This window comes from Chionomys nivalis, chromosome 3, assembly GCF_950005125.1.
Source record: "Chionomys nivalis chromosome 3, mChiNiv1.1, whole genome shotgun sequence".
NCBI lineage: Eukaryota > Metazoa > Chordata > Mammalia > Rodentia > Cricetidae > Chionomys > Chionomys nivalis.
Window position 1 is genome coordinate 116,675,832 of NC_080088.1, and position 25,565 is coordinate 116,701,396.

At 49.6% G+C, this 25,565-nt stretch overlaps 1 protein-coding gene across 5 annotated transcripts in view; it reads left to right on the top strand.

The window, feature by feature from the left end:
- Nos1 (nitric oxide synthase 1) overlaps positions 1–25,565 on the top strand; it is a 106,256-nt gene that overhangs the window by 35,958 nt on the left and 44,733 nt on the right. For all 5 annotated transcript variants that reach the window (XM_057764203.1, XM_057764206.1, XM_057764202.1 and 2 more), the window contains 7 exons: positions 13,361–13,489; positions 15,484–15,629; positions 15,998–16,160; positions 17,140–17,231; positions 19,576–19,717; positions 22,479–22,618; positions 24,076–24,250. In XM_057764203.1, the coding sequence (XP_057620186.1) occupies positions 13,361–13,489; positions 15,484–15,629; positions 15,998–16,160; positions 17,140–17,231; positions 19,576–19,717; positions 22,479–22,618; positions 24,076–24,250 (987 nt within the window). The remainder of the gene's footprint in view (positions 1–13,360; positions 13,490–15,483; positions 15,630–15,997; positions 16,161–17,139; positions 17,232–19,575; positions 19,718–22,478; positions 22,619–24,075; positions 24,251–25,565) is intronic.

A 25,565-nucleotide genomic window follows, 5' to 3' on the forward strand; every position in this document is an offset into this window, starting at 1 on the left:
GGGGGGCTGTTTGCCCACAGCCTTGCCAGCTCCATCTGTTGCCGAGTATTTCAGTCCGTGCCAATCTGCTGAGACGTGTGCTGACAGCTGAGTCACCGTCCCTTCCATTCCTTTCTAAGACTGCCTCAGCTTGGCCAGAGACCAGCAGCCGCTTCTCTCCTGCCTAGGCAACTGAGGGGCCAGGCCAGATTGACCCTTGGGAAGAGTCTGTGTCTCCTACCAGTCATCCTCACCCCACAGAGGCAGGAGTGGGGTAACTCACGGGAGGTCTGGAAGAGGGGAGCTGCACCCCCTCTTCTCAGCACCTGCACACAATTGGAGCCTTTCAGGCCCTCTGAGCCAGGACTCCCAGCCTTTCCTCAGGGCTTCAGAGGCTAGTGAGCCAAGCTGAGACACAGAGAAGGAAGAAATGGGCATGGGGAATTCCACGAACCCACTGGCTCACTCTCCCGCAGCCGGTGACACCCAGGAATGTTTGTGGAGTGAATAGCATAAAACTGTCCTCAAAAATCAAGACCACATTGGAACAGGAGTGGGATCAGTGGTTGAGCGTGTACTTAACAGAGAGGAGGCCTGGGTTCATCCCAGCCAAACACAAATGAACGAAGGCCACACCGGAACAGGGATTTCCTGTTCATGGACAAGAAAACAGGCTACTATGCTGTTCAAAAATTCCTTCATAATTTCTTTTTATTGTAGGAGAGAGAGAGGTCCTAAGAATGGAACCCAGGTCTTGGCATATAAGCACATAACTCCGTACACTAGGCTATATCACTAGCCCTTGGCTTTTTTAATGTACATCCCAGGCTAGTCTTGAACTTGTAACTCTCCGGCCCCTGCCTCCCAGCTGCTGGGATTACAGGTATGAACCACTGCGCTGGGTTATAGTTCCTTTCTTTATTAAAAAATGAAGCCATGTGTACTGCCAACCTTTCCAAGACAAAGACGGACAGGAAGTCGTGACTCCGGCCAGATCCAGACTCCACCACCATTTGTCAGGTGTGCAGTCTGTTGTCCCAAGAGATGAGTCGGATTTTTCATTTATGGCCATTGTTTCAGAGTGTCGCACAGAAATAACACTGTTTCTCCTTTAAACATACACTGTCTAGCCATATGCGAGCCTGTCCTGCTAGGGAGCGTCTTAGTCACTCTTCTGTTGCAGGGAAGAAGCGCCATTACCAAGGCAACTCTTAGGAAAGTGTTTAACTGAGGGCCTGCTTACAGTTGCAGAGGTTCCGTTCCTCTTCACCATGGCAGGGAAGATGCAGCATGAAGGCAGGCACTGGAGCAGTAGCTGAGAGTTACACCCTGGTCCATAGGAAGAGAGAGACTCTGGGCTGGGTGTAGGCCTTTGAAACCTCCAAACCCGCCTCCAGTGACACATCTCCAAGAAGGCCACACCTCCTAATCCTTCTAATCCTCTTCAAAGTTTCACTCCCTGGTCCCTAGGTATTAAAATATAGGAGTCTATGGGGCCATTCTTATTCAAACCACCTTAGGGGAGCAGCAGTCTACATAAGCAATCTGCTCACATAGACTCTCCACTTTGGGACCATCCCTACCACCTGGTACTGTCATCATCTTAGCAAGACCAGGTGCCCATTGTCATTCATTAGCACACTGATGCTGTTGGTTTTATTTTTACATTTAGGATAGGATATAAATATTTTTGTATCCATTTTTTCTTACTGCTATTGCTCATGCGTGCTAGGTAGATGCTCTACCACTGAGCCATATCCTTATTCTCTTGTGTTTTTCTAGGATTCATTTTTATTATCTTAGTTATGTGTATGTGTGTGTATGTGTGCGAATATGTGTATATGTATGTGTGTGGGTATATGTGTGTATGTGTGTGTGTATGTGTATGTGTGTGTGTGGGTATGTGCATATGAGTGCAATGTCTACAGAGTTCAGAAAAAAGTATCAGATCCCCTGAAACTGGAATTACAGGCAGTTATGAACCTGCCAACATGGGTGTTGGGAATTGAACTTGGGTCCTCTGCAAGCATATTACCTACTCTTGGCTTCTGAGCCATCCAGCCCCTCCCCCATTCTTTAAAAATAAATTTTTAGATGAAATTACCCTTTCTGACCTTTAACTCACTCGATAGCCTGAGCAGTTCTTTACCCTGCCATCCTCCTGCCTCAGCCACCTGGGTATCTGGGCATATCTTTATTATAAATGATGGGTAGAAAATGACTAAAAAGTTCCTATGTGTCAAGAAAGATAAGAAATGAGACATATTTTTGCCTGTGCAATGTACACCCAAATGCGCTGTTTGAAATTGTCAGTCCGCTCTACTGGTTTGCCCTTGGAGTTTGTGATCTCCTGTTGGTGATGGCCTTTGAGTTTGGCTGAAGGAGAAGTGTGGGGAAGAAGCAGAAACATTCTGGACTTTTCTAGAAATAACTGGAAGGCCCTGGCAAAGTGTGAGCAAGGGCAGGGCTGTGACCACTTCCTTTTATGCTGTTCACCTTATTGGAAGTGGTAATTTGCAAAAACTCACCTTGATCTTCTAGTTAGAGGGGCTGAGCTCAGGACAGAGAATATGGCCGAAGTGATTGGGAGATAGGCTTCTTAGCCAGTGGGCAACAGAGGGGTGATGACGGGTGCTGAGCACCGAGGATCCGGTAAGATGGCCGAGTGGCATTGTCTGAAAGACTGACCTAGAGCCCAGCAGTGAGGGGTTAGGCCCACTCTACCCCTCACATCAGATCCTCAGAACAATCCATGACTGAAAACTCCAAACCACTGGTCTAACACGATCTTCCCAGACGCACTGACTGTAAAGCCAGACTCCACACTGCTGAAGGAGCTGAGCGTGATGATGGGGTTGCAGGTTCAAGGGTAGCCTGGGTGACATGAGACCCTTTCTCAGAAACGGGAAAATAAGCACCCTGGATACAACTGGTACAAGAGGGCGCTTTCCCAGCATTCACTTGGTTCTGTGTCTAATCCTCAAGACAAAGGGAGCAAGCGCTTTCCTTGAGACCCAAGTTTAGGGTACATTTGCCAGATCCAGAGATAAGGAGGCGGCACTGTGGTCCATCGGCCTCTCATCCGCGCGCCCTGGGCCTTCATGTGGAGCCAGTCACTAGAAAGCTGGTCTTATCGGATGTGGACTGTCTCCCAGAGCCTGCTCAAACCATCCCACCCAACGCTGCTAAAGCCCGCCTCCTTCTTCCCTGGAGCCGTTTGCTTTTCTCTTTCATACTTTAACCAACAATTTTTTATTTTAATTGTTTTGAGAATTTCAAACAGGAGTGCTGAGCTTATATCATTTCTTGCCCTCCCTCTCCCTGCTCAAATGCCTCCCGTCTCCCTCCCTCCAGATCCAATTCATGATCTCTTCTTTAGTCTTTCTTGGGGGTCTGTGTGTATGTGTGTGTGTGTAGGTGTAGGTCAAACATTTTCTGTATTTGCGCAGCAGTGGCTTTCTGTGATGCTACCTTCATCTGCTACTTATGTGAGCACCCTCAGATGGACAGCACTCTTCACTGCACAAAGGGACCTCACTGTCTGCTTCCCCAGTCTGAAAGAGACTGGTGATGATGGGGGGGGGTGGGAGCTGTCTGTATTCCCCCTCCCCAGACCTGGACATAGGAGCAGAGAGTATGTATGAAGAAAGCAAGGAAGATACAGGCTGGACATGAGAAAGAACTTCCTAACTCAGAGCACTATTTTTTTTTTTTAAGAAATAATGAGGCCACACTCTTGGCCCAGAGAGGAGTGCCACCATCCTTGGGGGCTCGTGTTTGTTTAAATTTGGAGGGCCTGGCACACAGGTGCCGCCCTTAAGCCAGCCTGGGAAAGCCAAGCTGTTTCTTTCTATACCAGGTGACTTCTCTTGGGTAGCTGTGAGGAGGAGTAGAAAGCCTGTAGTTTCTAGTCTTTGGTGATATCTCTGTGGGCCTTGTCCTGCACATCCTCAGCACAAATTGCGTCTGGCCCAAGATGGAAGGTGGGATGAGCTATTTCTCATGCTTCCAAATGCTTCCTTGAAACCCGTGGACCTAGCTCTGGGTTAGAAGCAGAGAACAGCCAACTCCACCTTCCCTGCCCTCAAGAGCCTCGTGGAGAAATGCACATCTGCTGTGTGCTTAGTGCTAAGCAGGGTCTCATGGGAACTGGGGTGGCTCGTCGGCCAGCACGGGAGGCTTGCTCTGAGAGGTAACACTGGGCCTGAGCTTTTGAAGATCAATGGGAGTTTGCCTAGCATAAAGTAGATAAAAGTTTCCCGGTAAAAAACAAATGATTGTGGCTGACAAGCTATGGGTTTGCATTTCTGAGGCTCTCTCCTGGATCCCTGCTGTTATCTTTGATGCTCGCACCACCATGCTAAGGCCCTTCTGTGACAATCACCATATGTAAAATGTCACAACAGATAAATAGTGTGAGACCTGATGCCTGTCCCCTCTCCCTGTGTTCTTTTCTCTCTACTGCGACAGAATGTCTGACCAGGCAGCTTTGGAGAGGAGAGGTTGTTTTTGTTTCACAGTTCAGGGGATTCAGTCCACTATGGCAGGAAAGACATAGAGGTGGGAGCCATCTTGGCTGCAGCGGTGGCAGGAGGGTGAAGCTGCTTGCTCATATCTTGGCTGATCAGGAAGTGGAGCTAAAACAGGAAGTGGGGCAGAAATATTTCCTCATTGCCAGTCACCTAGTGACTCACTTCCACTACCCAGGACCCTGGCCTCTCAACATCATCACCCTCTGAGGTCCAATTTTTCAAAGCATGATGAACTTGTGGCAGCCATGTCCCATTCAGCCAGAATGCTCTATAGATCCCTAGGAATGGAACCCAGCCCTTCTCGTTGCCCCCTTTTCATTGGTTATCCACGTCCCTCGTGTATCCCTGTTCCCTAATGGAGAAATAACTTCGCACCATCTGGAGGCAGATGTCCTTTTCAGAGTCTAACCAACCACTCGCCCAGCCCACAGTGCACAGGAAGTGAAGGTTCCAAGCCGGAAGTGGCTTCTCCCCTGGAGTCTGCCCCTCTCTGTCTCCGGCCTCCTGCTGGTTGAAGAGATTACACAATCACTCTAGTGGCCTTTCTTGTGATTCTCTCCCCACCCCTCACCTCAGCGGGAACTGGCATTTCCTCTCCCTAGGGACCCAGGGCTTCCTGGCCACTTTCAAAATGTCAGAACTCATTGTGGAGCCTCTCTGTATTTCCAATCAAATGCCAGCACTTCGGCCTCTGGGGAGTTCCAAGTTACAAATCAGGAGGAGCCAGACTCCTCAACCCATACTCCCTAGCATGCATTGGAATCTCCAAGACCTGGGAGCCAGCTCTGTTGAATGGCAGAGGGACAGCAGCCATGTGAGCCCCAGCAGCAGAGGGATAGAGCAGACACTGTCTCACAGCTTTGGGCCCATGGCGACAGCAGGAAACATCAGTCAGCCCTGTGGAGATAGACATGCAGCCATTAGAGCCCAGGGTTCCCTGGCCACGGCATAGCAGCCAACCCTGCTGTAGGTGGGGCCAGGATGGCCTAGTCCTCATTGGTGATTGACATCAGATGACAAGTTAGCATGGAGCCAAGACCCTCCCCTCATCACAAGGACTCATCCTCTCATATGGAATAATGGTGGTCACCACAGCAGCTGTGCCTAGTACTTACTGAGCCTTGTCAGTGCTATGCTGAGTACTTCCGGATTGCCATCTCTTTTCATCCCCAGTTCTACCCAGGGTAGTGCTGTCTGCATAGTGTGTGCCTTGACTTGGTACCCAGGCTGAAAATACTCACAAAATTGCACCTACACTGAATGATGTAGACTATTGTTTTTATTACCCCCTTTCTAATATTGCAGCGCAGCTACTTGGGTCATGTTTCTAGAGATAACTTAAAAGTACATAGAAGACTGGGCCAGCAAGATGGCTCAGTGGGTAGGAGCACTTGCGGAACAAGCATGAGGACCTGAGTTCAAATCTGGAACCCACATAAAAAGCTAGGTATGGCTGTACATGCCTATAACCCCAGCCTTTGGGGCTAGAAACAAAAGGATCTCAAGAGCTTTCTGGCCAGTCAGCCTAGGCGATATGGTAGGCTTCAGCCTCAGTGAGAGACCCTGTTTTGAAGGACAAGGCAGAGAGTGATGGGGGAAGACACCCAAAGCCCTGCATCTTGCTCTGGCCTCTGCAGGCACAAACACGTGACCTGTATACTCAAGTGTATGCAACACACACACACTGCACACACACACACACACACACACACACACACACACACACATTACCCCTCTGTTGTCCCTATATTATAGCTGGGGAACCTGAGGCACAGAGATTTAATATCTCAGTGAAGATCAGTGAGTTCCTCAACAGGCGTATGACACAGTCCCACCATCCCACCATCTCAGAGCCCACCCTCTGCTTAATGAGGCCTCGTGTGGAATTAAAGCAGCCAGAGAATAAGGTCGCCGTCCTTATAGTAACTGCCCCGTAGAATTGAGGGATGGACACTGAACACATGTCAACACGGTGAAGTCGCGGTCACCAGACCTGCAGCTAACATCACTGCAAATGAGAAAAATGAAAGACTCTTCCTAACGCTAGGAACAGGGGTGGGTGAAGGGGCTCGGTGGGTAACGGTACCTGCCGCCAAGCCTGACAGCCTGAGTCTGGCTAATTACTAACTCAATAACATGAGGCATGGGACTAAGAAACCACAACTCCCCTCTTTCATCGGCATCCTGTCTGTCACCCACATCTGTGACCTGTGTCTCTTGGGGACACATAGCCAGCCCCGTCACCTGTGCTTAGTTGAACAGATACTTGGGCTCTCCGACCCTGTTCTGTCGGTGAGGACTGAGAGCTGGTGGATATGCTCTGGGCTGGGCCCTTCTGGGCACTAAGGAGACATTTGCAAGAGATTGCTCAAAACCAGCCGAAACCGAGTGTGGCCGCATCTCTGAAGGAGCTCAGGACCATCATTTCTTCATCAGATGTTTGCCTTGACTTCTGGAAGCATCTCTCCTAAGGCAAGCTAGCATGGATACTTCCAGCAGCCATTGCACTCACTGGTCAGTGGGAGTCTCAGAGACTTCTGTCCCCACATGACCCGCATAGTCCACCCACCCAGCTGTCGCTAGGAGAGGCCGTTGGCTGTGCGCTGGCTGACATCTCTTGATGCCAGTCGGCTCCTCCCTCCCTGAGATCTACCTCTGTCTGAACCCCTTGGTTGACCCCACCTTGCTTGGGTCAACTCATCCACAATGAATCCTACTGCCCTTAAGAAGCAGACCCTTCAAAACCATGCATTCCAGAAACTTCTCCTGAACAGGGCCTTTTATCTATAGTGGTGAGTGACAGAATACAGTCTCTGCCAATGCCTTCCTTCCTCTGCCTAAGCAGTCTGTTTGGTGACCCCTAGTCTTTATAGGTCCCTTATTCAAAAGTGTCACCATCTCTGGGGAGATCACTCCTGCAGTAAAATGCTTGCTGCCCAAGCATGAGAACCTAAGTTCAAATCCCCAGAGCCCATGTTAAAAGCCAGGCAACAGAGTATTCACCTGTACCTCAGTACTGGGGTGTCAGTGAGAAGAGAATTCCTAGACATCACTGGCCAGCCAGTCTAGTGGAATATGGAAGTGGCAAGTTCCATGTTCAGTGAGAGAACCTGTCTCAAGAAATAAGGTGAAAGACACTCAATAGGGAACTCTGGACACCACACACATGTGTACAAACAGGTAGAGATATGACACACATGCACACATGTACACACACATATACACTCATGTGCACATGCATACACAGACACCACATGCACACAAAGACACCAAGTCCTGCTGTCTGGGGGTCAGAGCCAGGGTGGAGCCAGGAAATGGGGTTTGAATGCCCTAAACCAATGTTTGGGTTCAGCCCTGTGGGGACTTCCACATATTCTGCTAATGGTTTGTTTCCATAGCGAGTGTACTCAATGCAGGCTGTCCCACCTAGGAAGGCCATGGCATTTGATGGGGAACCAAGCAGAATTCTCTGAATGTTGAGTCACTGTGTGGCTCACTGTCAAAACCCTTTACCCATAACCTTAGCCCAGGCTGAGCTGCCCACCCCTGCCCCAACTGATAGCTGAGACCCCCTTCACTTTCCAACAGAGATCCTGACAGCTCCAGAGAGCCCTCCCTTCATTCTGCCCCCAAGACATTTGAAACATGTGTGTTTAGCAAGTTCACATGCACGAGACGAGCCACAGGTATTTACAGGACTCACTATTAAAATTAATGTCCCGGGCATGCAACAGTTCTGGTGTGGTCACAGGGCCAAGTTCAGGGTTATCGAGAAACATGCAACTATCCAGAAGTCTCTCCAGGATGGGGGTCAATGTCCGTTTTCTAGCTTTTGGGGAGTTACATGTCCAGGCACACATGTGTGGGGGTTCATATGTGTGCAGGTGCACGTGTGTGGATGGATATGCACGTGTATTTGTGTGAACATGAGGTCAGAGGTCAATGCCCTGTGTCACCCTCAATCATTCTCCATTTTTTTCTCTTAAGAAATTCCATGCACGTATACAATGCATTTTGGTCATATCCATCCTGCATCCCCTTCTTCCAGCCTCCTCACCATCCCTACCCCAACATACCCTCTGTCTCCCTCCCAATTTCATGTCCTTTCGTGGTTTTATATTTTTATAGCCCACTAATCCAATTAGTACTGTCTGCAGTACATGGTTCATGCCCCAGTAGGTGACTCCACTCTTGCTTTTCTGAGCCGGGGTGCCTCACTAAACCTGTTTTGACTGGACCAACTGGCCGGAGTGCCCCAGAGATCCCCCTGTCCTCTGTCCCCATGCTAGGGTTTCAAGCACAAAATTGTGACAGCTGACTTCTTCCATGGGTGCTGGGGATCTGAACTCAGGTCCTCGGGCTTGCACAACTCGCTCTCTAGAAACTGAGCTGAGCGTCCCTCCCCCGCTCACATTGTAGTTTAAGGGCCTCTCTAAACTCAGGGGTCTGAACCACCTCCTCTCTCACACTAGAACAGGTCTGCTTCCCAGAACTCCTCCTCTTCCCCACCCCATGGACTAGAACACGGTACGATGGTGAGAGGAAATTAAAACAAGCGGTTGCCAGTATCATGAGGTCACTGTAGGGACTGGGTCACTTTGAACAAAATGCTTTGCACATAACCCACAGAAACCACTCCCCAGGTCCTAAGCACAATTGGCTCCATCCTCCAAACAATTTGCTTATGGCATGGATGTTACACTACCAGGGACCATAACTGGCTTAGGCTGGCTCTCTTGAAGAAGAAGTCCCCACACGTTGGGGCAGGTGTTGCCTAGGGTTGCAGGAAGATCACAGGAGGCGGCGTCTAGCCCCTGTGGTGTGATGGCCTGCTGCCCGGCTTGGCCCCGGCTTGCTGTCCTCATTTCAGGACAAGTCCAGAAGAGGCAGGTTGATGCAGGGCTGTCACAGAGCGGCCATGGCTGGTGCCAACAGGGAAGAAGGGAAGATGCTGGCTGACTGTGCAAGCTTGGGCTCAGCTCCAGGGCTCACTCATCCGGGCTGCATAATCCAGTCCTGACAACCTGGTGCTTTGTGTCACCATCATGACACAGAGAACTAAACGTCACAAGAGCCTTCATAATCGCAAGACTTTCCTCTTTCGGTGGGGAAGTGTCTGCCTCTGAATTCCCCTTTTCTACATAATGTCAGCCATGTTGAATCAAGGACTACGTAGTGACTACATTGTAACTTATTACCCTGTCTTCAGTTGGGGCATTGTATCATTCCTTTTCTGATTACTGTGACAAACTATCCAGCAAGAGCAACATATGGAAGGGGGGTTCTTTCTGGCTGACAGTCTGAGGGGAGAGGGGAAAACATGCTCACTTCTCTGTATTCAGTTCCAAGACCCCAGGTCATAGGACAGTGCCACTCACAGCTGGGGGTGAGTCTTCTCACCTCGACTAACTTAATCTGGGAACTCTCCTACTGACAGGCCCAGGAGCCTGTCTCCATGGTGATTCTAGATCCTCTCAAATGACAGTCAACATTAGCCACCACAGTCACATTCAGAGGTACTGAGCTTTGGGACATCGATATAAGGATTTGACGGGTCAAGTCTATTGGGAACACACAGGTCCTTGACCCTGCTCTGACACCTTCCTGCCTACCATATTGAGGTTCTTGCTTCAAACACTTCTCCCTCCAGCCCCCACATTCTCCCCCATGCTTCTCAGAGTCTGATAGTGTCTCATCAAGTTTTCAGAACATCTATGGCCCTAACAGGAAGCCACAAGGCTGACTTCTCACACCCCAGACTCTCAGCTGCCCATCCTGTACACCATGTTCAGCCCAGCTCCCTCTTCCAGTCCCACATCCAGATCTATTCTCCAGCTGTGCCCCCATCACACTGTTGAGAAAGCATCTCCAAGGCTCTCAGCCTTCCCTTCCTCCCTCCCACGATCCTTGAAATCCTTAGCATTTCAGTTTTGCCGTGGTGAGAAAGCAATATTTATTCTGTAGAAATTGTACTTGGGGTTTTGCAGGAGTATACAGCCCAATCGTTGTAGCTCCCTCTCAGTGAGAAATCACAGAGAAGCACCTGGCACTCCGCAGCGAGCTTCGCTACTGCCGGAATGCCCCACGGGTTAGGTGTCATATGAGTTTTCTTCTTAGGTCTGTCGGGTTGTGACCCCATGAAAAGTCTAGGCGCCTCTGTTAAGAGCCCCTGGCTTCCATCAAGTAACTCACTCAAGCTCAGCAGCTTCATGGTTCACTGTCCACCCCCCCAAATCAAGACCTGACCAGAGTCCTTGGCTGTGCATTTAGGTCACTTGACGGTTTCAAGGATGCTAAGAGCAAACAAACAAGAAAGTCAAACATGGTGCCTGTATCTTGGACTTGTGGCTTACACTTGGAGAACTGGAGAGGAGTGGACCTGTGGGACTCGCTGGCTGCCTAGCAAACTGCTTGTTGGCTACTGACCAATAGAAGATCCTGTCTCGCAATAAGGGGGATGGTGCCTGAGATAACACCCAAGGTTGTCTTCTGCCCTACACACACAACATGTGCATGCACATGCACACAGGCACATGCACACTTACAGAGGCACAAAAGATCCCTGCAGGCTATGATAAGTGTTCTACAGATGTTTAACAGGTGGTAAGGGTCAGTGAAGAGCAGGGCACACAGGGCTATTTCCTAGAAATTCTGGAAAGACCTCCACCCCAATGGCATTTGAGCAAAATAGGCCAGTGGCAAAATTGGAGACATCTTTGGGAACTCTCCAGTCTCTGTTTCTGTCATAATTACATATAACGCAATGACACTGCCATGTACACGAAGCCCTGAACGGGTCAGGCCTGATGGCAGAGGTCCATGACTCCAGCTACTCAGGAGGCTGAGGCAGGATAACAAGTTCGGGGTCAGCCTGGGCTATGCAGTAAGTGCAAAGCCCACCTGGAAAGGTTAACAGAATTGCTTCAAAGGTTGGGGATGGAGCTCAGTGGGGAACACTTGCCTACATGTGTATGAAGGCCTGGGTTCGGTCCCAGCGCGTCGCAAGAGAAACGGGCAACAGGGTGAGGCGTGAAAACCTCACCCCTGAAACCTGAGCTCTATATCTGTTCCATGAAACACAAAATGTTATTCTTATTGGGATTGTTATATTAAACCATGTAAAAATGGGGGAAAGGGCTCTCCAGAAACACAAGCATGCATTGGCTGAGCCCACAGGCTACAGAGCCCAGACCCCTGCCTCAGGATAGTCAGTGAGTCATTCCTGCTCCCCAGTGACGGGGTTAGCGCTGTCACCTGTGTGAGGGCCCTCAGCCTCCATGGACCTGAGTGCCTAGGTGCTTCTCTTGGGCTTCTACGAATCCCTCAGCGGAGTGAGTCTGTGGGCATCCAGCTAGAGCAGGTGTCCCCCCACCAGGACACTTCCGTCCTCCTACAGCAGACACGAAGCTGGGAAAGGAATGGACAGGTGTGGCTGCCACCTCAGTCTACACACGCCCACCCCAGCCTCGCAGCCCTGAACGTGCTGATCTGCATTTTGAGCAGAGACTTTGGTTCCCACTCAGAAAAGCCATTTGTGTCCTGTATGCAGGGCCTCTGTCTGCTACACTCCATCTCCTCATTTATCCAGGGTCACTGATGGCTAATTAAAACATCAAAGCCAGGTGCAGCAGGCCCAGCAAGGCTTCTGGTGTGCTACCCAGGAGCTCCTATTGGTCCGTTATCTTGTTTCTCTGTTGCCTGGTAGCAAGGGCTAAATGCCATTGGCCAGCCACACCCTACACCTTATCCTCACTCCCGCCACTGTCTGAACCTCTGCCCTCCAATCACGATGGGAACACTGTGTCCACGGCTCCCTCTTGGATTCCTGCTGTCACTCAGTCTCCATGGCGCCAATGCAAGCAGCCCAGAGTAATGCTAGACTCGTTGAGCGACACCCAGTTCTGAGGGAGGAAAGCAGAGCTGGTCTTCGAAGACTCAGGCTGTCAGCTCCATCATATAACTCACAGCTGTCCTCCTGCCTCAGCGCTTCCAAGCTTGTGAACCATGGGCTTGACCTTTAACCTCCCCATCCCTCTTCTCCCCTTCACATCACTATGCCTGGGTTTTTCACACGGGTTCCAGGAATCAAACTTAGGTCTGTGTTCCTGGTGAAGCAGCTGAACCAGCGCCCCAAGCCCCTGGTCCTTTAACTCAGCAAGTTCACCCTGATCCTAGGCCCTTGTGCTCACCTCTCTCCATCCCCTCCCTTCCTTTATGTTCTCATCCCAACGCTGCCGTTTTTGTGCCTGCTTATTCTTTCTCTCCTGTTTCAGGAGGCTGAGGTCACCGACGTTCACTGAGTGTGTTTGGCCGTGAGTTCTGAGTTAGGATGAAACGGGGGCCATGAGAGCTTGTGAGTTAGAACTTGCACTTGTGTGAGTCACACAGCTCAGACTCGCTCCCTCTCCGGCTTGTCTTTCACATGGGGGTGTCCCCACCAAACAAATGACCCAGTTTCTACAACTCTAAGGACTGTAACCGTTCAAAGGTCCTCTCAGTCACTTATTCATTCCACAAACGTTCACCGGGTCTCTCGGAGGCGTTCTAGATATTAGAACGTAGAATCTATTCTAGATACTCTTGACTCTGTGGCAGACACTGAAGCAATCACCTGTGACCTCTTGCCTTCTACCCCAGGACTGAATCCATAGCTTTTTCCCTGTGCCATGATGTGTCTTTTGCATAGGCAAAGCTGTTGGTTTCTGGGAATCTCACACCTGGCACCGGGGGAAAGCTTCTCTCTGTGAAGGCAGTGGGTGACCTAAAAAGAACAAAGCCTATAAATCCCAGACAAGACATCGCGGCCCCTCTGGCCCTGTCTCGTGTGTCACTTTCCTTCTCATTCTCAGCCCCCCACCTCGGGAAAGCAGTCCCCCACCAAGAATGGCAGCCCTTCCAGGTGCCCCCGCTTCCTCAAGGTCAAGAACTGGGAGACAGATGTGGTCCTCACTGACACGCTGCACCTCAAGAGTACATTGGTGAGTGTTGGGAGGAGGGGGAGGGGCACCTGTTGGGGGTCCTGTGCGTGGCAATGTCATCAACACCTCCTGCAGCCCACCCCATCAGAGGCCAGAATCCCTGTCCACGTAGTGACAGCCAGGGCCTCTGCAGGCACGGCCTCACGCCTCCCTGAGTGCCCTACCAATGGGGTTTTTCTGTGTGAGCACCTTGCTCCCAGCAGAAGGTAAGGGTCCTCGCATGTCCTTCACCTCTGACAGTGTGATCACAGATGGGCACTGAACCAATCTTTCCTTGTTTCCCACTGTGGCCTCTGTCCTCTACCACATTCTTAATGCTCAACACTCCAACCCATTGCCTTCCATTTTTGTTTGAAAAAAAAAATGAGTCTCTTGAAGGAGTATTGTATCTGTTGGCTAGTGCCACGTAACAAGCAGGCCTCAAACTTGGTGGCTGAAAACAACTGCTATGTGTTGCTTTTTGTAAATGCACAGTGTGGCCAGATGACTCTGCAGACCTGACCAGGAAGTGGCTGGTTTTGACAGGGTCTATCTCACGCACCTTTGGTCACCCTAGAAGACTGTGTAAAGCCCTGGGTTTAAGCACCAGAGCACAGGTGGTGTGATGGTGCACAGGTTGGAATTCCAAGGTCATCTTTGGTCTCGGGCATATAAAGACCCCGTCTCAGTAATAATAGTAATGATAATAATAATAATATCTGTGACAACAATGATGAGATGGTGCTGACAATGACAATGTCATTATTAGTCTTCTTTAATCAAATTGAATAAAAAGAATTTTCTGGAAATGGGTGCAGTGGCACACACCTGTACTTTTAGACTTGAGAGATGAAGGTAGAAAGTTGAAAACTTAAGGCCAACCTCAGGTGCATAGTGAGTTCAAGACCAACCAGCCTGGGCTATATGAATGCTGTCTCAAAACCAAAAACATAGATGATAGATAGATAGATAGATAGATAGATAGATAGATAGATAGATAGATGATATATGGATAGATAGATGATATATGGATAGATAGATAGATAGATAGATAGATAGATAGATAGATAGATGATATATGGATAGATGGATAGATAGATAGATAGATAGATGATATATGGATAGATAGATAGATAGATAGATAGATAGATAGATAGATAGATGATATATGGATAGATAGATAGATAGATGATAGATAGATAGATAGATAGATAGATAGATAGATAGAGGATGGATAGATAGATAGATAGATAGATAGATAGAGGATGGATAGATAGATAGATAGATAGATAGATAGATAGATAGATAGATAGATGATGGTGAGAGAGATGATCAATGATAAATAGATGAGTAAATAACTAATGGATGGATAGATGAGTAGATATAATAGAGTTAGAGGATAGATAGATAGATAGATAGATAGGCATATAGATAGATGATTGATTGATAGGTTGATGATAGGTAGATAATATATGGGTGATAGATGATAAATAATATGTAGATGACAGGTAGATAGATGATAGATAGATAGATAATGATAGATAGATATAATAGGTAGGTAGATAGATAGATGATAGATAGATAGATAGATAGATAGATAGATAGATAGATAGATAGATAGATGATGGATGGATAGACAGACAGACAGATAGATGATGGATGGATAGACAGACACAGACAGACAGACAGACAGACAGACAGATAGATATATAATGATGGGTAGATAGGTGATAGATATGTAGATGATTGTTGCACCAGTGGCTGTGGGTCCCAGTGGCAGAGCCCCTTCCCTAACTGACCAGTGCAAACACCTTGGGCAGCTTAAAACAAGGCCACCACTCCTTGAGGGCTTTGACCAATCATGTCCAGCAATAATTTGAAGCTGTCTTGGAAGATCCTTTGGGATGGAAGGTTGAGTCAGCCTGTGAGTCCCGGGTCCTGGTCCTCAGTCATGATGCTTGCCAACTATGGTGGCGAGAAGCCAGACACTCACTCACCTCCCTCTTGGCTCCCAGGAAACGGGGTGCACAGAGCACATCTGCATGGGCTCTGTCATGCTGCCATCCCAGCACACTCGGAAGCCAGAAGATGTCCGCACAAAGGACCAGCTCTTCCCGCTAGCCAAAGAATTTCTCGACCAATACTACTCATCCATTAAAAGGCAAGTACAGGGGCCTAGGCAGTTGAACCAGTAGGGGAAATGCCCCTTGGTTAAGTGTGAGGACCTGAGTTCGGATCCCCTGCACTCTGCAAACACAGAGCGTATTGGAATGGGGACAGACAGTCCTGGAGCTCACTGGATTGCCAACCTTGCAAAATCGATGAGCTCTGGGTTCACTGTCTCAAAAAGTAAGAAGGAGAGGGATTGAGAATTCACTGTTCCCCACCTCATAAAGGCATAAAGGCTCTTTCACCGGTTAGTAGCATAGGGATTTGAGTGTTTAACACACACACACACACACACACACACAGAACATTTCCAAGCCGTCACACTGTGGCCCTCTCCTTGCCCTGTCCCCGCTCCCTCAGGTTTGGCTCCAAGGCGCACATGGACAGGCTGGAGGAGGTGAACAAGGAGATTGAAAGCACCAGCACCTACCAGCTCAAGGACACCGAGCTCATCTACGGAGCCAAGCATGCCTGGCGGAATGCCTCTCGATGTGTGGGCAGGATCCAGTGGTCCAAGCTGCAGGTAGGTGGCGACACTCGGACTCCTGGAAGACCCTCTGGAAGGGAACAAGCCAAGGGGGCAGATGGAGTTTCAAAAGAGATCCAGTCTAGTGGAGACCCATCGGAACACTGTTCTTCGCTGGAGGAAATTGCCGTGCCTCCTGGGAGAACTCAGGCTGTCCTGTTTGCCGAAGTCCCCACCACTCCCTTCTGCTGTCTCTTTTCCTGAAGACCCAACACTCCCTTGCACCTGCCTGAAGGTGTTCACTTCTGTGCCCCTAGTTTGAGTCTGTCCTAGAGAGCAGCTTAATGTTACAAGTAGATTGGTTTGTCGGATCAATTCTTTCTGTTCGAAGGACTGTGTTAGCGTGTATCGTGCATACTGACGGCTTCGTTATGGCGTTCACTTACATAACGTATTTTGATCATGTTCATTATCCACTACCTTCTCTTGCTATCTTCCTGTTCCCAGCTGTCCTCTTCTACTTCCGGGTCCTATATTTTATTTTTATGTTCTGTGACCCCACTGATTTGATTTGGGCTTCTGGCATGAGCTGGGGTGTGGGGTTACTCACTAAGGCGGGGCCAGCTTTCTGGTGCTACCTCACCAGAGGAAGTGAGAAGCCATCAATTCCCAGCAGCTCCTCAGGGCAAAGCAGGGTCTCGTGAGCTCCCACCTCCACCCTCAGCTCTAGATTATTTGATTTTTTTTTTGCTAGTTTTTAAACTCCTGGTGAGCCCACAGGAAATACAACCAGTCCCAGACAGCTTGCTCCGTTGTTCACCACCTAGTCATGTGACCTCCTCGCATACTTTTGGGGACACTTCCTCAGTTATTGGCATAGAAAAGCAAATGGCAATACAAAATTATACAGCCTGGACCTCAAGAGTAGGGGGGCTGGCTATCCACGAGGGGGGCAGCGGCAGTGAGTTCAGGGTTCCCTAGAGAGGAAGTCTGCCTTGGGGAGGCAGCCAGCAGTCCCACCATACACTTTCCACAGGTGTTCGATGCCAGAGACTGTACCACGGCCCATGGCATGTTCAACTACATCTGTAACCACGTCAAGTACGCCACCAACAAGGGGAACCTCAGGTGAGTCGTCGGGGTGGGATGGAGCAGGAGTCCTAGTTCTGGATGTGGCTGAGCTGCCTGGGGGAAAGGCTGTCCCTTCAGCTGGCAGAAACACCCTGGTATTCTTCTCCCCTGCCCCTCCTCTGCTGGAGAGAACAACAAAACTGAGAGTGAGCAGGACTGTCCTTCCCTGCCACCCACAGAGAGGTCAGGAAACTAGTTAGAATTCCTAAAAAGAAAAAGTAAATAGATAAGATCCCCTTTCCAAGTAGAGCCGGCTCTCACGGCATCCCAACCTGCTCCTCCTGTGGCCGCCTCCCATCCGCAGGACTCTGTGCCTTCCCAATCTGCCCCAGTGAGCCCCGCCTTGGACTCCTGGACCCATACAAAGAACATAATCTACGTGAGCCAGCTGAGCCAGGGAGGTGCCTCAGTCTGTGATTTCCACCCTGGCCTCAGCTCCTTCCTCACAGATGAGGCCCCATCCACAGCTGGCTGCACTTGTCAATCCTGTCGGTGACATCTGTTCCCCCACTGCTGAGAATCAGTCCCGCCTCAGAAACACCCAAGGCTCTCTCACGGATATTCCCACAAACCCTGGCCTGCCCTGAGCTCATACAGAGGGGGCTTGTCTGCCTCAGGAATGGACTTCCTTGCCGCCTGAGTCACCGCTTGAGACAGAAACAATATGTATGAGAGGAATTCATATTTAGGACTCTTTGCTAAGTAACATCACCCTGAGAAAAATGTCAAAGAACTTCCCAGCTAGTGGCTAGAGAGGATGTTCAGTTGGTGAGGCGTGTGCTGCACCAGCTTAGGGGTCTGAGTTCAAATCCAGGACCCATGCTTTAAAAAGGCCGGTGTAGCGGCATGTGCTTACAATCCCAGTGCTGAGGAAGTGAAGATGGGGAATTCCTGCAACCTGCTGCCAGCCAGCCTAGCAAGCCAGTGAGCTTCATGGCAGTTGAGGGACCTTGTCTCAAAAAGCTTGGATGGGCCACTGGCCTTCGTGTACATGCATGTACACATGGCACCTACACACACACACACATATACAGAGAGAGAGGGAGAACCTTCCACATATTCTGAACCCTGAATGATGGCGGGTCTTGCCAAGGCTAGGCCCTCAAGTTCTCAAGTTGCTTAGAGGCTATCCTGGTGACTTCCAAAGGAGGGGGTCACCCTACACTCGACAGTATATCTCTGCTGTGTTCAGCGATCTACGTTGGGGAGAGGGACTTCATTGAGAGTGAATTAAAATAATCACTTGAGCCGGGCGGTGGTGGCGCACGCCTTTAATCCCAGCACTCGGGAGGCAGAGGCAGGCGGATCTCTGTGAGTTCGAGACCAGCCTGGTCTACAAGAGCTAGTTCCAGGACAGGCTCCAAAACCACAGAGAAACCCTGTCTCGAAAAACCAAAAAAAAAAAAATAAATATAAATAAATAAATAAATAAATAAATAAATAAATAAATAAATAAATAATAATCACTTGGGATCATTTTCTTAAGATTCAAAATCTTGGGTCTAAAAGCTATGAGACAGACGTAGGAGGATGTCCAGCGTGAGCGGAAAGAGTTGGTGCCTGCATGGGTGACTCCCAGCGCAGGCCTTGAAACTGCCCTCAGGTAGCTCCAGTCAAGCAGACAGGAGCTGTGGCCATGCTTCCCATCTCAGCTCCCACATGGAAAGTGACTATCACACCCTCCTCACCCCGTGTGCCTCGACCGTTTATAAACATACGTGCACACAAGCAGGCTCCAGCTGGTGGCCCCCTGTAGACATAGCCATGTGTCTTCGTGCCAGAGGGAAGGCGGCTTGCTTGTCTCCCATGTGTGGCGGAGATTTTCACTAAGAGATGTGAACACCGGCTTTGGATCCGTGAATCGCCCAGACTCTATCCTCATCCTCCTGCATCAGTGACATGATGACCTGGGTAGCAAATGCTGCATTCCCTTGTCTGGAGAGTAAGACCTACAAAATGTGCTTAGAAGCAGGGTCCTGTGAACTCCGTCCCAGAAGCTGCTTATGGAAATAGAGTCTAGTGCAGCCTTGGATGTGGACCTGTGACAGCAGAGAGGATTTCAGACGAAGGGTGGACCATGACGTTCAGACAGGAGGGCTTATGCCCTGCGGTGTGTGTGGCACACACCTCTCGATCCAGCCCTCGGGAGGCTGAGGCAAGAGGATCACAACTTCAAGGCCAGGATGTCCATTTCCCGCCCTCCACCTTGCATAGACCGTGGGTGGGTTTTGTTGCAGGAGCTGGTCACTCAACCCCTTCGCACAGCTGGGGACCTGAACAAAGCCGATCCCCAAAGGGCAAATGCCATCCTGCTGACTCATGCCCTCTCCCCTCTCCCAAGGTCGGCCATCACTATATTCCCCCAGAGGACAGACGGCAAGCATGACTTCCGAGTGTGGAACTCACAGCTCATCCGCTATGCTGGCTACAAGCAACCAGATGGCTCTACCTTGGGGGACCCTGCGAATGTGCAGTTTACAGAGGTGAGCTCAGATGCGCCAACCCCATCCCTGGTGGGACTCTCAGTTCCCCTGTGCTTTTCCACGTTGACAATCTTATCCCAGAGGGGTCGGCCAGCAAGGAGCACAGAACCCCCCTCAACCTCATCCTTCCGGTGCCATTGCAGTCATTCGGCACAACCCTTCCAATGGGAGCTCTGTCCCCTTTCAGAGTTGAATAGACCAAGTCTTGCCAGTGCCAAGGGTCTTATCCTGAACTATTAAATGAATGAAGGAATGTCTAGAACCCTAGGTTTCCCAGCCTGCCACCAGGAGAAATGTGGTCCAGAGAATCCACGTCCCTGGCCACCTTCCTGAACTGACATATATGGCTCCTTCGTGTGTCGATCAATAGTTTGAGCCAGGTGGTGGTGGCACACGCCTTTAAACCCAGCACTTGGGAGGCGGAGGCAGGGGTATCTCTGTGAGTACAAGGCCAGCCTGGTCTACAGAATGAGTTACACAAAGAAACCCTGTCTAGAAGAAAAAAAAAAGAGTTGTCAATCCTTCCTGGAGTGGGCTTGACTCTCCCAGGGTCAATGTATACCACAATGCTGGGGACCAAAGTTAACAAAAACTACCAAGAGAACCAAGACTGCCCATCTCCCTTCCCAGGGTTCCTTCCCTGTGGACATAGTGACAGTTCAGAGTCGAATAGACTGTGCCCCCTGGGATACACAGCAGACAGATGCTGATGCCCTTTGTCCCCCTTTTCTCAACCCCCACACACCCTGCTCTTCTCCCCACCCCTGTGTGCTGACTTCATATGCATAAAGCTTTTCTCATTGAAATATGATCATCCTGAGAACTGGTTGTAACCAGGGCAACCAGGAGCCGCACCTGTGCACTTGGAGCCTGGGCCAGACTCCCCAGACTCCGTTCTACTTGGCTGAGCGCTAACTGCTGAGGGTGTACTTGGCTGACCTTGGCTCCTGCTTAGCTGAACATGATCGTGTGCCCCAATCTTCTTCCTTATCTGTGTCCAGAACCATCCCTGGCCAGAATGTGTCCTCCTGAAGCCAAGATGTAAACTTCTGTTTCCACTCACACCCCACACAGGAACATTCCGAACCTGGCCACATTGTTACATGGAGTCCTTCATGTCCCTGATGGTGGCCTGTGCATGCTACACAGCTGGCCCCAACCAAAAGATCTCCAAAATGACCCCTCCAAAAAACCAGGGAAATGACTCACTAATCGTCTTATATTGAGGATATTTTTAAAGTTATAGTAGTAGTAGGGTAGAGAAAATTAGCATATGGATAAATTAGAAAACTTAATCAATTAAATATATTTATTAAATACTGCTAAATATCTTATTTAAATATACTCACTTTAACAATTCTGTCATTCTTTGTGCATCCTGGTGGCCACACCTGTCCTTCCAGTGCTCCGGACACTGAGGTGGAAGGGTTGTGAGTTTGAGGCCAGCCTGAGCTACATAGTGAGACTGTCTCTAAAGAAAAACAGGGCTGATGAGGTGGCGCAGTAGGTGAAGGGCTTGCTGCACAGGCTTGGATCCCCGCCCCCACATAAAAAGCTGAACCCAGTGAGGCGAGCCTGTAACACCAGCACAGAGGAGCTGGGGACAGGAGGGTCCTGCTGGTTGGCTGCTGTGTAGTCAGCGGCCATGTCTAGTGGTGGCTCAGTCTCAGCACTCAGGAGGCAGAGGCAGGCGGCTCTCTGGGTTCAAAGCCAGCCTGGTCTACAGAGTGAGTTCCAGGACAGTCAGGGCTAAATAGTGAGACCCTCAAGGCTGGAGAGTAGGCTCTTTGGTTAACAGTGGCTCTTCCATAGGTCCCTGGTTCAATTCCCAGCACCCACATGGTGGCTTACAACTGTCTATAACTCCAATCCAAGGAAACCTTTCCTGGCCTCCAAAGGCAGCAGGAATGTACCTGGAATGCAGACATACACCCAAGCAAAACATCTACACACATAAGATAAAATAATAAAAGACCCTCTCAAAATAAGGTTGAGAGCTTACACACATAAACATATGCACAATATACACACACCACGGAGAGAGAAAAACTTAAAATAAAAATCAAATGATAAAAATGTATACAATTAGTAAATTAATATTGATATTTAATGTACTTTATTATATTCTGTAAACATAGACTTAATATATTCAGTAAATGAACAAATGTCATTTAATTTTAGTGTCAAATGTCTCATTAAAAATCTTAATCCATTATTAATGAATTACTATTCATATGAGGCATATTGTTGGAGCTAAAATTCACCGTTTAAAAGGAGTATGCTAATACAATGAGTCTCACTTCTTGGGTTTTTCTTCTTAACGAGCTTCCAGAACACTGTAACTCCCGTGTCTCGCTGTGCGTGTGTCTTGCTGTGTGTGTGTTTTCTACGGTGAGCCACAGCACCGGAGGTTTTCTTTGTATCTTGCGGCACTTAACACCACACATAAAAGCTAGCCGGGGGTGGGGGGGTGGGGGGTGGAATGCCAGGGTTAGTCAGACTCAGCCCTCACCCCCTCAGGTGTGCACAGCCGGCACGGGAGACCCTTTCTGGAAAACACTGACCTGTGTTCCCGGGGAGAAGTTGCCCTTGTTCTATGATGAGGTCAAACTGAGCTTGTAAAGGAGGCTTTGACTTGGGTTTGGTCTTGTTTTCTTAAGCACCTCTCATAACTGAGAGACCCCGCAGAGCTTGCCTCAGCCCTGTGCCTGCTGTGTTGGGGGGGCAGGGGCAGAGGTGTGACCGGGGACTCTGTTCGTAGATCTGTATTCAGCAGGGCTGGAAAGCCCCGAGAGGCCGCTTCGATGTCCTGCCACTCCTGCTCCAGGCCAATGGCAATGACCCTGAGCTCTTCCAGATCCCCCCAGAGCTGGTCCTGGAAGTGCCCATCAGGCACCCCAAGTAAGAGGAACTGCCCGGGGGGTGGGGTGGTTCTCCGATGACCTCCTCTGTCCAGCTCCTGCCCCACCTCCACCCCACGTTCTCTCCCAGCCCCAACAACAGAAAGAGGGTCCTGGGTCCCATCCTGGCTATCAGGCAGGGACACAAAGGGTCCTTCTGAACCAGCCTGAGCCATTGGATGCATGTACTCCTAAGTGACTCCGTGACCTGCCCTTTGCCCAGCCCTTGGGGTCACAAGAGTAGACACACCTACTTAGATACAGGCGTTCAGTTGAAGAAGCTGCACACAATGACCGACCCTGAGTGAACTAAGTTCAGGGAGGAGACCAAGGTCAGAGAAGCAGGTAGTGTGTGCAATTTAAGAGTAAAGGATGTATTAGGTTGGTGAGGTGATTCAGCCCGTAAAGGAGCTTGCCACCCAGCCTTGCCACCCAGCCTTGCCACCCAGCCTGACTTCTTTAGTTTGATCCCAGAGCCCATACAGTGGAGGACAGACCTGATTCCTGTAAGTTGTCCTCTAGAACACGCGCCCACACGCACGCACACGGCACACACACAAACGAATAAATGTCATTATAAAATGAATGAAGGAAGGCCACCATGAGGTGCCAGACTGGGGCCAAGCCCAAGGGAGGTTGCTAAGAAACTTAAATTATGTGCAAGATAGATCTTAAAAAGCAAGTTAATTATTTTTAATTTATGGTGAACTATATCTCAACTTTTAAAATAAAAACAGGCTTCAGCTCAGCCCTGACATGAAGGTGTGATGACCGATGAGTCACCAAGAGGGAGCCTGTCTATTTAAGGAGGGCTTTCTGTTTATTTTTTTTAAGTGTGGATTCATTTAAAATTCCCCATGCACAAATAACAATGCTGTTCTTGTTGACTAAGTCTCTGGAGGACCTGCCCTCTTACACCTGGCCTGGATCCCCGCCTGCCTGGCCTGGATCTTCCGTGGACAGGGAACACCCGTCCTGGGGAACCTGATATGTTGGAGCACATCCAGATGCCTAGATGCACTTGGCTTATGTTCATTTCTGGGCCCATTCGACCCACTTTGCAGCCCTCATTCCATCCAGCGTGGCACTAGCTTAGGGCTGTGTCTCTGCCTCTATAGTTTGTGTCAAAGAGGAAAGGACCACAGAGAAACAACTCCTGGAATACTCAGTTTCTGTAAAAAGAACGGCAAAGGAGATGTGTGAGGTCACCTGAACCCAGCTGGACGTTGGGAAGGTTTCCCAGTGCGAGAAATATTAAGCTTAGAATCAAACATAGATTTTAAAGGTGAAGGCACAGGAAAGAGGAAGTTTTGGGGAGACGGAGCTGTCAATAATCAGGTTTTATGCATGATCCTAGAGAGTACTGAGCCTGGATTATCCCCAACCTGAGGCTGCCGCACCCCTGTCTGTGCTCAGGAGACACTGCTGCATGCTAAGCAGGGCCTTTGCTCTCTGCAGGTTTGACTGGTTTAAAGACCTGGGGCTCAAATGGTATGGCCTCCCTGCTGTGTCCAACATGCTGCTGGAGATTGGGGGCCTGGAGTTCAGCGCCTGTCCCTTCAGCGGCTGGTACATGGGCACAGAGATCGGCGTCCGTGACTACTGTGACAACTCTCGATACAACATCCTGGAGGTGAGGTCCCTCGATGCCGGAACAGTGGACACTGCTCAGCAGCTTTGGGGCTGGGAGACTGGATCGAGCTGGGACAGAACTACAGGCCTGGTGACTCTTCTAGAAATGCCACAGTACTTATGTCTTTCCTAGCCGTGGCAGCCATAGCAAATGGCACAGCCACCACCACAGTGAACGCTTTGCATGCAACTTACACATGACGCCTTCCCTTGACGCATCCACCAGAGGATTCCCTGGACCCCTTCAGCTATGAATATCATCTGCAGATGGGCAGAGAGATGATGACTTAGTGGGTGACGTGCTTCCCACCCAAAGAATGAGAACTGAGCTTAATCCCCAAGATTCACATTTTAAAATCCAGGCTTGGTAGCGGGTGCCTATAACCCTGAGACCAGGGAAGTGGAGACAGATGGGTCTCTGGGACCCACTGGCCAGATAGCCTAGCCTACATGGTAAGTTCCAGATCACTGTGAGAGCGTGCCTCAGAAGACAGGATAGATAGCCCTTGAAGAACAACGGTGGTGCCTGAGGCTGCTCTCTGGCCTCTACATGGACATACATCCATGTGCACCCACACACATGTATGTACATGTATATACCCATACATATGCAGACACACACACACACACACACACCTTGATGTTCGAGTCTCATACATAAAATGCTGTGGTATTTGCACTGAGCCTTCTGTATAGTTGAACCTTCTGCAGCTGGACATATGATTTTAAACACAGGGTAGGTACTGTATAAGTGGCTGTCACTCTACAGATCAAGGAACGGTGACAGGGAAATGGCTTCACAAGCTTTTTTACAGATGCAATTATTTTGAATATTTTATAGTCCAGTGTGATCTGACCATGCTGTTGAGGAGTGTTCGGTGTGGAGGACTGGCTGAAGAAGCAGTCAGGGTGTGTGTGTTTCGGAAGCACTGGGGCTCTTGGTTTATTGAGTTTGTTTGGCTTTGTTTTTCTGTTTGCTTCTGCGATGCTGGGGGTTGAACCCAAGTCCTTGAGCATGCTAGGGAAGCTCTCTACCATTGAACTAAAGCTCCAGTCCTACCTTGTACTTTTCGTTGTATTTTATTTATCAGCAAATGTCCTGACAACAATTTGCAACTGTTGACCTTGCTTCTGGAGAGAAGCAAGGCTGGGCTCGGATCACACAGGCTATCAGTGAAGAGTCGCCATTGGAACTCAGAGCTGAGCGCTAGGTTTATAGTGTTAAAACCCTCTTGCGTCAGCGGGCATGGTAACCCACACCTGAGATCCCCTACTTGGGAGGTAGAATCTGGAGGATCAGGAGTTCAGGGCTGTCC